We start from the raw sequence: 11,082 nt of genomic DNA, 5'->3' as shown, positions 1-11,082 counted from the left end.
TGGGAACATGACGTCTGCCATGACCATTTTCCTAACTGCATTAAAGCCAATGTCCTGTTCCATCCACTGCACACACCCAAAGCAAACAACCCCATGCAAAAAGAACACACCATATTTACTCAGAAGAAAAATTAAGCTTGAACAACTTGCTGAACACAGGCAATCTGATTGCCTGATATTGCAACTATAATCTCTATCTAATGTTCTCTGTCATTCAGTATTGTCACTGTGATCCTGCTGTTCTTTAATTTTTTGCTCCTTGTTGTTATTTCTGTTGACAATGGGAGTGATATTGTGTAATGAAATTGCGCAAAGAGCAGCTCAGTTATCATAGTTTTGAAGGAAAGGTTTAAAAATAATTTGAAATAACAATTGTTGTGTAATCTTTGGAGATGTTTTAGACTACAGATAAACTGGAGTTTATTTTTATTGATGATGTAGTTATCAAGTTTCCCTTATAGATGACAGAAGAACTATTTTTAATAATTGTTAAACCAGTGAACAACCGAAACCCCTTATTTACTCTAAAGTGAGAGGCCATTCCTGTCCGAAAGGTTTACAAGATAAGAGTCAAGAGAAGATTAGTTTTTCCCAACTTGCACGTTTCTCCAAATGTACTTAGCTCCCTCAACTACTCATCCATGCAGTAACACATCATGTTTAACCAGAAAAGGATTCCAACTCAAATAAGCAAATATTTTTGTGTCAAACGAGAGGCTAATCTGATACTATGTAAAACATCAAAAATAAAATATAATAAAGATTAAAAATAATAATAAAAGATTTACACAAATATCTTTAGTTTTATTGTATTGTAAAACCAGACATTAGAACAAGATGTAAATCTTGCAGTCTGGCTAAGATGTTAGTTAACTTAAAATCTGTATAATGTAACCTGCAATTTTTGTGGAGTGTTTCAAACTACAGTGATGTGAAAAAGTATTTGCCCCCTACATGATATGTTTTTTTTTCTTGTATGTCCATTTTGTGTTTACTTGTATAATTTTTTTCTAATGTTTTAATTTGTTTGCTGATCTGAAACACTGAAGTGTGACAAACACAAAAATAGGAAATTAGGAAGAGAGCAAACACGTTGTAACACCACTGTATGTTGGTCCTGAAATGCAATTGTTTGGTGGTTTTAGGGCAAAAAGATCTAGGTTATAATAAATATGTTTCCATCTTATGACTAAAATAAATATTTGCTTTCACTCAAGATTTATTAAACAGTATACAATATCAACTACACGCATTCTTTTAGAATCAGTACAGATTAGGAAGCAAGAAAACAAAATAATATAAAAACTACATCACATTGTGCTGGGAAATCCAGATGTGTGACTCCAACAGGAAGCAAAATAAACAATGAAACCACCAGTGAGCTTTAATAATTGCTAAATTGTCAAGACAGCTTATAAAAATTATTGCCAAGAAACAGATTTTATTACAGCAGTATAATCATCAAAAGTTATCTGTGGCTTTAACAATTATTTAATTTAATATTTAGAGTTGGGGAATGGCTGCAATCACAGCATTGTAAGATGGCGGAAGAGGCCCCCTCCTCGATTCAGAGATGGTCTGAAAAAGCACTTTTGCAAATATATAATGTCTTGATAAATCGAGCAGATATTTGAAGTTTACACAGCAACATTCTTGCCTGAAAATATCTTAAAAGTTTATTTTGTGATCCAGAAAGAGTAATATTTCAAACTCCGCCACTATGCGTTCCTCTGCCACTGCCTCATTTGAGTTTTGGAGGAAATGCATTCTGGGATATTGCATCTCGTCATTTCGAGCTGATTGGAGACCAAAACAGCCAATCAGATTTTTTTGCATCCAAGTTTGAGATTGGCTGGTTTTCTGGCACAAATATAACGGTGTACAGAAAGAGTTGAATGCACACGGGCAGAAATGTTGAGAACACGAGCAACACATTGCGAGCAAGCGTAAATGCAAAAACTGAGCAGAAGGGGCTGCTATTGTGTGTGTGTGTGGATAATAGCAAACACCGAAATAATTTTTTTGCACGCAACAGTGAATTTTGTTCACTCAAAATTAGCTTTTCTTTGCTCAAAATAAATTTCTCCTCAAAATGCAACACTTGTGCCTGCAAATTTTTTTTTACTACGCTCAGAACAGTGGCACAAAAATAACGCCATAGATAAGAAAATCTGCTGAGGGCAAAAAGGTGTCATGTTCTTAATGAAATGACAACAAGACTGAGTGACTTTCAGTTTCTGATTAAAAGAAAATGAAACTGAACTAAAGATCAAATCCTGCCACTTTTCCATTTCCATTTTGTTATCATACACAAATCTACTTAATGCAAAACTTCCCAAAGGTACAGGAAAATTTGCATTAAGCAAATTGTTTCTCGTACACATGATTAACCTCTGCTTCTGTCTTCCTCTTCAGACATGAAAACAAGTACAAGAATCAAACGAAGCAGGGAAAACAGTCCACACCCAAAACACTAAAAGGCCTGGATCAGTTCTGTTTTGAAATCTAACAAAAGTTACCCTCTCACAATTTGCACCTTTACTAATGTTTTATTGAACAGTATACAATATCAAATACATGCACACCTTTAGATTTAGAGCAGATTGAACTAAAAACAAATAAAAAAATGTTGCAAATAGCTGAATGATGTAATTTTCGTCATAGTTTAACAGTTTCTTCTATTTTGCAACATTTCTCATGTGGTCATTGATATGAACCATCATCGTACAATAAGCAAATATTTGTCCTTAAAAACTTTTAATTCAAGACCATTATTGTGGAGTATGTCTCAGCTCTGTGACCAATGAATAAAAAATATTAAAAGAAACTTGCCAAAACTGTTATAACTGTTCTACTTGGACACTTACTCTAAAACCTTACTGACTTTTGGAAGAGAATTGAAACAACATAGATAAATAAAGAGCAATTGTTGAAAAGGAAGATACATGTGAAACTATCGTCTTCTTTCAGCTGCTTCTGTTTAGGGATCGCCACAGCAGATCTGCCTCATTTTACTCTATTCTTGGGATTCTCTTCAGTCACACCCTCTGCATGTCCTCCACCACATCACTGCATCTTCTCTGTGGTTACATGCTTTTATTTTTTTTTAACTAAACTTCTTCTGAGAACATACATTTTTATTTGCTTTTAACTGAAGGACAATTTCACTGCTACCACTGACAGTAACCAACTTGCCTCACTCTTTCACACACTTTTGAAAACAGTCTCTACAAATCTCTGCTTATTACTGACAAAAGTAAAAAAAATTGCAAAAAGCTGCAAGATTAAAAAGAAAATGCATCAACACAACAATATAATGTCTTTGGTAATGATGTTACCAAAGACATGATTTCAGAACTGCATTAAGTGTGTTTAAGTAGAACGAATGTAGGACACATTTTGAAAAGAAACTGTTGTTGGTACAATAATAATAATAATAATAGTAAAAAACACTTAAAAATAAAATTGAAAACAAAACATGTGCTTGAAAAAATTAAAAACTATAGAAAAGATACTTAAAAATCTTAACATAACATGGAACATGAATGGAAATCATATTTGCTTAAAATATGTATTGAAATTTGTATGTTTAAAACACAAATACAATATTGAAATTGAGAATCTCCTTAGTAACATTGTGGAATCAGTTCCTAGTCAAAATATGACCTTTTGATATTCCCTCAGTTAGTGACATTTCTTCATCTGATGACTGGGCTATTTTTAAGTTTGTCATAATTTTCCTTCACCAGTGAAAGCTCTGCTGAAAAAGCTAAAACAAGCAAACAAAAAAAGTCAAAAATATTAAAAATAAGATATTCAGATTTTGGTGAAGTTGAAGTTGTATTTATTAAGATAAGATAAGATAAGATAACCTTTATTAGTCCCACACGTGGGAAATTTGTTTTGTCACAGCAGGAAGTGGACAGTGCAAAAGTTATGACGCAAAAATTAGAATACAATAAGAATAAATACAGTACACAGCTGTACAGAATAGAATAAAATAAAATAATATACTATATACAGTAGAATAAAATAGAATAAAAATATACAATAAGATAAAAATAGAATACGAATGCTATATACAACTGAGTAAAAATACAACGATGCCAGAAAGGATTATTGCACTTAGTGTTATTGCATATGTATGGATGTGTGTGTTTGTTCAGTTAAAGTCTTTGTTGTGGAGTCTGACAGCAGTGGGGAGGAAAGACCTGCGAAATCTCTCCGTCCCACACCGTGGGTGCCGCAGTCTCCCACTGAAGGAGCTGCTCAGTGCTGTCACAGTCTGCTCCATGGGGTGGGAGACGTTGTCCAACAGGGATGACAGCTTAGCCGCCATTCTCCTGTCACTCACCACCTCCACTGGGTCCAGAGGGCATCCTAGAACAGAGCTGGCCCTTCGGATCACCCTGTTCAGTCTCTTCCTGTCCCCAGCAGAGATGCTGCCGCCCCAGCAGACCACACCATAAAAGATAGCAGAAGCCACCACAGAGTCATAGAAGGTCTTCAGGAGTGGGCCCTCCACCCCAAACGACCCGAGTCTCCGCAGCAGGTACAACCTGCTCTGCCCTTTCCTGTAGAGGGCGTCTGAGTTATGAGTCCATTCCAGTCTGTTGTTCAGATGAACACCAAGGTACCTGTAGCTGTCCACAGCCTCAATGTCCATACCCTGGATGTTCAGTGGTTGCAGTGGAGAATGCTTGTGCCTGCGGAAGTCTACCACCAGCTCCTTGGTTTTACTGGCGTTGATCTGGAGGTAGTTCAGCTGGCACCAGTCCACAAAGTCTTGAGTCAGTCCTCTGTACTCCTTGTCGTCCCCATCAGTGATGAGGCCGACTATTGCAGAGTCATCAGAGAACTTCTGCAGGAAGCACTGGGTGGAATTGTGGGAGAAGTCTGCAGTGTAGATGGTGAAGAGGAACGGAGCCAGAACCGTTCCCTGTGGGGCCCCCGTACTGCAGACGACCCTGTCCGACACACAGCCCTGAGTCCTCACATACTGTGGTCGGTCGGTGAGGTAGTCCAAAATCCAGGTAGTGAGGTGATGGTCCACTCCAGAGTTCTCCAGCTTGTCCTTCAGAACCGAGGGAAGAATAGTGTTGAAGGCACTGGAGAAATCAAAGAACATGATTCTCACAGTGCTTCCAGCGGTTTCCAGGTGAGCGAGGGAACGATGTAGGAGGTGAATGACGGCATCATCCGCTCCAATGCCAGGCTGGTAGGCAAACTGAAGTGGGTCCAGTGATGAGCTTGTTATTTCTATTGTCTTTAGAAATAGAATAGAATAGAATAGAATTCAACTTTATTGTCATTGCACATGCACAGGTACAGGGCAACGAAATGCAGTTTGCATCCATCCAGAAGTGCTTTAGTGATATAGATATATTACAATATATATTAGCAATAATATAGATATGTGAGTATATTACAGAAATGGGTCTATTATGGTATGTTATAATGTACACGGTATGAAGTATGTTGTGAATATTCTATAACTATAAGTATGTACAGGCTGTAGTGAGTACAAGCTATGTACAGGATATGAACAGGATATAAATATGAAAAACTATACAGAATATGAAATAAATAACTTTACAGAATCTGGGATATACAGCTATACAGAAATGGGAACTATGCAAGTTGTAAACAGTTGTAGGATTAAAGATTATCGAATGTACAGAATGATTATTTACACAGAGCTATACAGTAGTGCAGTTAAGATAAGTGAGGGTGTAGATAGTTTCTACAGAGGCTATATAAAGTGCTAGTGGTTGTGAGTGGTGGTTCAGTCCATGTTATTATTGTGTTTGAGGGTACAGTTGTCCATTGTGGGTGTGTGTATGTTCAGTCCATGAGTTTAACGTGGGTCAGATGTCAGGAGGCAGAGTTCAGGAGTCTGACAGCTGTGGGGAAGAAGCTGTTCCGGTACCTGGTGGTCTTAGTCCGGAGGCTCCTGTGGCGCCTCCCAGAGGGCAGGAGGGTGAAGAGTCCATGTGATGGGTGACTGGGGTCTTTGATGATTTTCCCAGCCCTTTTCAGACACCGCTTCCTGTAGATGTCTTTTATGGCAGGAAGTGGTGCTCCGGCGATGCGCTGGGCAGTTTTCACGACCCTCTGCAACGCCTTCCGGTCCGAGGCAGAGCAGTTCCCGTACCAGACTGTTATACAGTTGGTCAGGATGCTCTCGATGGTGCAGCGATAGAAGTTCACCAGGATGTCTGAGGACAGGTGGTTCTTCCTCAGAGTCCTCAAGAAGAAGAGGCGCTGGTGAGCCTTCTTGACCAGCTTGGAGCAGTTGGTCGTCCAGGTGAGATCCTCGGAGATGTGGACTCCCAGGAACTTGAAGCTGCTCACACGCTCCACAGCCGTCCCCTTAATGTGGATGGGTGGATGTGGGTCAGCATTCCTCCTGTAGTCCACGATGAGCTCCTTGGTCTTCTCAGTGTTAAGCAGCAGGTTGTTTCTGTCGCACCACTCAGCCAGACGATCCACCTCCTCCCTGTAGGCGGCCTCATCGTTGTCACTGATGAGGCCAATCACCGTGGTGTCATCTGCAAACTTAATGATGGTGTTGGAATCATCAGCAGGTCTGCAGTCGTGGGTGAAGAGGGAGTAGAGGAAAGGGCTCATCACACAGCCTTGTGGTACACCGGTGTTCATTGTGATGGTAGATGAGCAGCGGTTATCCAGCCGGACATGTTGGGGGCGGTTGGTCAGGAAGTCCAGTAACCATTTGCAGATGAGGGAACTGATACCCAGGTCTGTCAGTTTCCTGATGAGTTGTGAGGGGTGGATTGTATTGAATGCTGAACTGAAGTCTATAAACAGCATTCTGGCGTAGGTGTTGTTGTTGTCCAGGTGTGAGAGGACAGAGTGCATTGCGATGGAGACTGCATCCTCTGTGCTCCTGTTCCGGCGGTATGCGAATTGGTGGGGGTCCAGGGTGGGGGGGAGACAGGATTTGAAGTGTGCTAGGACCAGTCGCTCTAAGCACTTAGTGATGATGGGGGTGAGTGCTACTGGGCGGTAATCATTGAGGCAAGATGGGTTGGAGTTTTTGGGTATCGGGACGATGGAGGTGGATTTGAAGCAGGCCGGTACCACAGCGTGGGCCAAGGACAGATTGAATATGTCTGTGAGCACTCCTGCAAGCTCCCCAGAACACGCTCTGAGAACACGCCCGGGGATGCCATCAGGGCCTGCAGCCTTGTGGACATTGATCCTGCTCAGCACCGCTCCTACATCGGTGGGGGAGAGAGTCATAGGTTGGTGGTCTGGCGTCATGTCTGCTTTGGTTGTGATTGTGGGGTTCCCTCGCTCAAAACGAGCATAAAAGTTGTTGAGCTCGTTGAGGAAGGAGACATCAGAGGATGCGGGGGAGGGTTTGGTGGTCCTGTAGTCTGTGATGGTCTGGAGTCCTTGCCACATGCGTCGGGGGTTGGAGTTGGAGAAGTGTTCTTCTACCTTCTTTTTGTAATGTTTACCTGGAAGTGAGCAGTTATCAGTCTTAAGTGAGAGTCTTAAGTGAGAGTTCAATTGATTCCATCATCGTTTTCTGCAGCGTCTCTAGGATGTATTGCTAAGATAGTACCAAACTTTTAATCACTTATCAAAGAACCAGTGAGAAATACATTTAAAAAACACAACTTAAGATGCGTTAGAGGTTGCTAGGACTGAGGAAAGTACTCAAGGAAACACACATTTCTTATAATATCCACTCAAACAGAAAAAGGCATTGTGTAAATATTGGACAAAGGAAAATTGATGTGCAACAGTATGGTTTAAATTGTGTTCAAATATAAATATGTTTAAATATAAAATATAACAAACCATCAAGGCATTCAGCTTCTCCAACATGGTATTTTTCGCCCGCTCAAACATGTTCTTATTTGAGTGCACATGTCTCTCAATAGTCTCCCTCATGTTGTTCACTGCTCCAGTTTTCTCAAGTTTTTTTGCTTCTACAAGAAGACACAAGGTTTTGCAACAAAAAAGAACCCAAAACTTTTTATGCATAATTGCGATGAATGCCTACATTCACAATAAATGCAAATGTGTCAACTTACCAATGTAACATTTTGTCATGTTTTCCTTAACTGTCTCTGTTAGACTGGTGTAGATTTTCTTCTTCTGCTTCAGGATGAATTTCTCCATTTGAGCCTTCATTTTGTCCTCCTTAGAAATAGGAAACATTGGTAAAAATGTATTTAAAAAAAAAACAAGAGATCAGGGTAATAGAGATGATTCTATTTTTTTCTCCAAAAGTTAATTAGAGCAGAACATATTAATATTTACACATTCTATTTTTTTGTGTAAATATTAATCTTGATGGTAATGGAATCATAAACAGGAGAATTTACAATTAGACAGTGTACCTGTGTCTGAAGAAATATCAGCTGTAGTTCGACATCATTGTATTTTTGAATCAGTGAATTGGTGCCAAGTGAAAACCTACTTATGACTCCTTTGAATGATCCACATTTAATGTCATTTCTGAAAAATGTGTTTCAGAATAATAGTGTTGATGGCAGCATTGACAAGTGAATAATGTGTATGATGTATATGAGAGAGAGAGAAAGAGAGAGAGAAAAACACTTAATATGATAACACTTTATTATTTATTCTGTTTATTCTTACGGGAAGGTCTCTCTGAACTTTTTATCAATGCTGTCAGTCAGGCATGAAGCCAACATCATGTTGAGGTCTATTTGTTCCCCGCGTTTTGTTGTGTGGATGCCGTCCCTCTTAACTACAGCCTGTAGTGTGCTGAAACACAAATCTTCCTAAAACAAATCAGGAAAACATTTTTAAACGCATGCTCATAAAGAATGCAAAATCTGCTGCTTTGATTTAATTATGATTAAGATACATACACGATCCAAAAAGGTCTTCAGTTTTTTTTCAGAGGTTATGAAATTTTTAATCCCTTCTGCGAGACACTGTTCAAAGTCCTTGGTTGCTTCTTCAACTGCTGTTTTCACTGTATTAAGTTGTTCCCTCATGTTTTTCTCAAGGACTTTACATACATCATCTGCTTTTCCAACACCCTGAAATTAAAAAAAAAAAAAAAAAGTAATTAATATATATATATATATATATATATATATATATATATATATATATATATCTTTTTTAATATACTTTATATTTTACATTACATTATTTTACATTTTATTTTACATATTTTTTTTAGGTGTCAGAGTTATGCAGACATTTCAAGTTGTACATTTTTCATTATTACACTGAACAAAAATATACACTCAACACTTTTGTTTTTGCTCCCATTTTTCATGAGCTGAACTCAAACATCTGAAAATTGTTCTATATACACAAAAGACCCATGATTCTCAAATATTGTTTTCAAATCTTTATAAATCTGTGTTAGTGAACACTTTCCTTTACCAAGATAATGCATCCCACCTCACAGGCGTGGTATATCAAGGGGCTGATTAGACAGCATGAATAATGTACAGGTGTGCCTTAGACTGCCCACAATAAAAAGCCACTCTAAAATGTGCACAGTTTTGCTTTATGGGGGTGGAGGGGCAGAAAACCAGTCAGTATCTGGTGTGGCCACCATTTGCCTCACGCAGGGCAACACCTCCATCACATAGAGTTGATCAGGTTGCTGATCGTGGCCTGTGGAATGTTGGTCCACTCCTCTTCAATAGCCGTACGAAGCTGCTGAATATTGGCAGGAACTAGAACACGCTGTCGTATACGCCAATCCAGAGCATCCCAGAACATGCTCAATGGGTGACACGTCTGGTGAGTATGCGGGCCATGTGAGAACTGCGATGTTTTCAGCTTCCAGGAATTGTGTACAGATCCTTGCAATATGGGGCCGTGCGTTATCATGCTGCAACATAAGGTTTATGGTTGTGGATAAATGGCACAACAATGGGCCTCAGGATCTTGTCACAGTACCTCTGTGCATTCAAAATGCCATCAATAAAATGCACCTGTGTTTGTTGTCCATAGCATACGCCTGCCCATACCAGAACCCCACCGCCACCATTGGCCACTCGATCCACAACGTTGACATCAGCAAACCGCTCACCCACACGACGCCACACACGCTGGCTGTGTCCCAATTCAGGGTCTGCACGCTTGAAGTACGCATTTTACCTCTCCGCCACGCGACGACAACTGTCCCAATTCGAAGTGTACTTCAAATGCATACTCCAAATGCGCCGTCGATTTCCCCAACTATCAAGCGTGGTCCGGTGCGCGCTTCATGGTCCCATATATCCCACAATTCATAGCGCGGCGGTGGGTGTGGATAATTTTGCCGCAAAATACGGCAGAAGGCAGCGGCCAAAGAGTGAACTGTCAAAAGTAAGTACTGAATATTATGTCACTTATTTATGTGCGAATGTTTAACAACAAAGGACATTAAAACATTGCTGTTGGCCACATGTCAGCAAAGTTGTGTGACATTTGTGATGTTTGTATTTTCAGCGTTAACTTGGTTTTAAAGCCTCTAAATATATATGTAGCCGGATGGGCTACTCGCCCTTCTTTTTCTCTCTCTCGCTCGCTCTACCACCCTCGCTCTCTTTCCGCTGCACTCGCTCCTTGTATCATGTGATTGGGTTAATTAGGAACCCACCTGCATATTGATTACAGGGTGGTGTTTACCTGTATAAAGGGAAGCCGGTTTTTTTGTTGGATCATTCCTCCCGAGTTTCTGGTGCAATACAGCAGTAAATGCTGGCCTATTGGTTAATTTACCGATACAATCGGATTGTGTGACTGCTACAGGTAGGCCTCCTTTCGACCTCTGATTTCTCTCAAAAGTCGGTAACTAGTAGTCATAATTTTCCGGCCCGCTACAGCGCGGCTGTTTCTCTTTTCTTTACTCCAGCTGTGGTGGAGAGACGCGTGAGTTGCGTTCACCGTACAGTACAGCGCCTCCAGTCCTGGGGTAAGCCGCTTATATCATAGCTGCTAGTATTTGTAAATTAGAGACGATTAAGGTTATCTTTGCCTTTTTTTTTGTTTGTAGGGTTTGATTGCTGCCGCACCTTCTCAGGGACCAACCGCCTGATTTTTAAGCAAAGAGTCGAGACGCCTGCCTAG

At 40.1% G+C, this 11,082-nt stretch overlaps 2 protein-coding genes across 2 annotated transcripts in view; one reads left to right on the top strand and one right to left on the bottom strand.

The window, feature by feature from the left end:
* ccp110 (centriolar coiled-coil protein 110) overlaps nt 1-11,082 on the top strand; it is a 664,638-nt gene that overhangs the window by 416,918 nt on the left and 236,638 nt on the right. The window lies entirely within an intron of this gene.
* LOC113009888 (nuclear GTPase SLIP-GC-like) overlaps nt 8,031-11,082 on the bottom strand; it is a 53,079-nt gene continuing 50,027 nt past the window's right edge. Inside the window, exons 9-11 of the mRNA XM_080300651.1 lie at nt 8,638-9,047; nt 8,376-8,493; nt 8,031-8,175 (exon numbers count right to left, since the gene is read on the bottom strand). Of these exons, the coding sequence (XP_080156777.1) occupies nt 8,820-9,047 (228 nt within the window). The 3' untranslated portion in view covers nt 8,031-8,175; nt 8,376-8,493; nt 8,638-8,819. The remainder of the gene's footprint in view (nt 8,176-8,375; nt 8,494-8,637; nt 9,048-11,082) is intronic.

Source organism: Astatotilapia calliptera, chromosome 4 (assembly GCF_964374335.1).
Source record: "Astatotilapia calliptera chromosome 4, fAstCal68.1, whole genome shotgun sequence".
NCBI lineage: Eukaryota > Metazoa > Chordata > Actinopteri > Cichliformes > Cichlidae > Astatotilapia > Astatotilapia calliptera.
The sequence above is the reverse complement of the archived record's forward strand: the minus strand, read 5'-3'. Positions and strand labels throughout refer to the sequence as shown.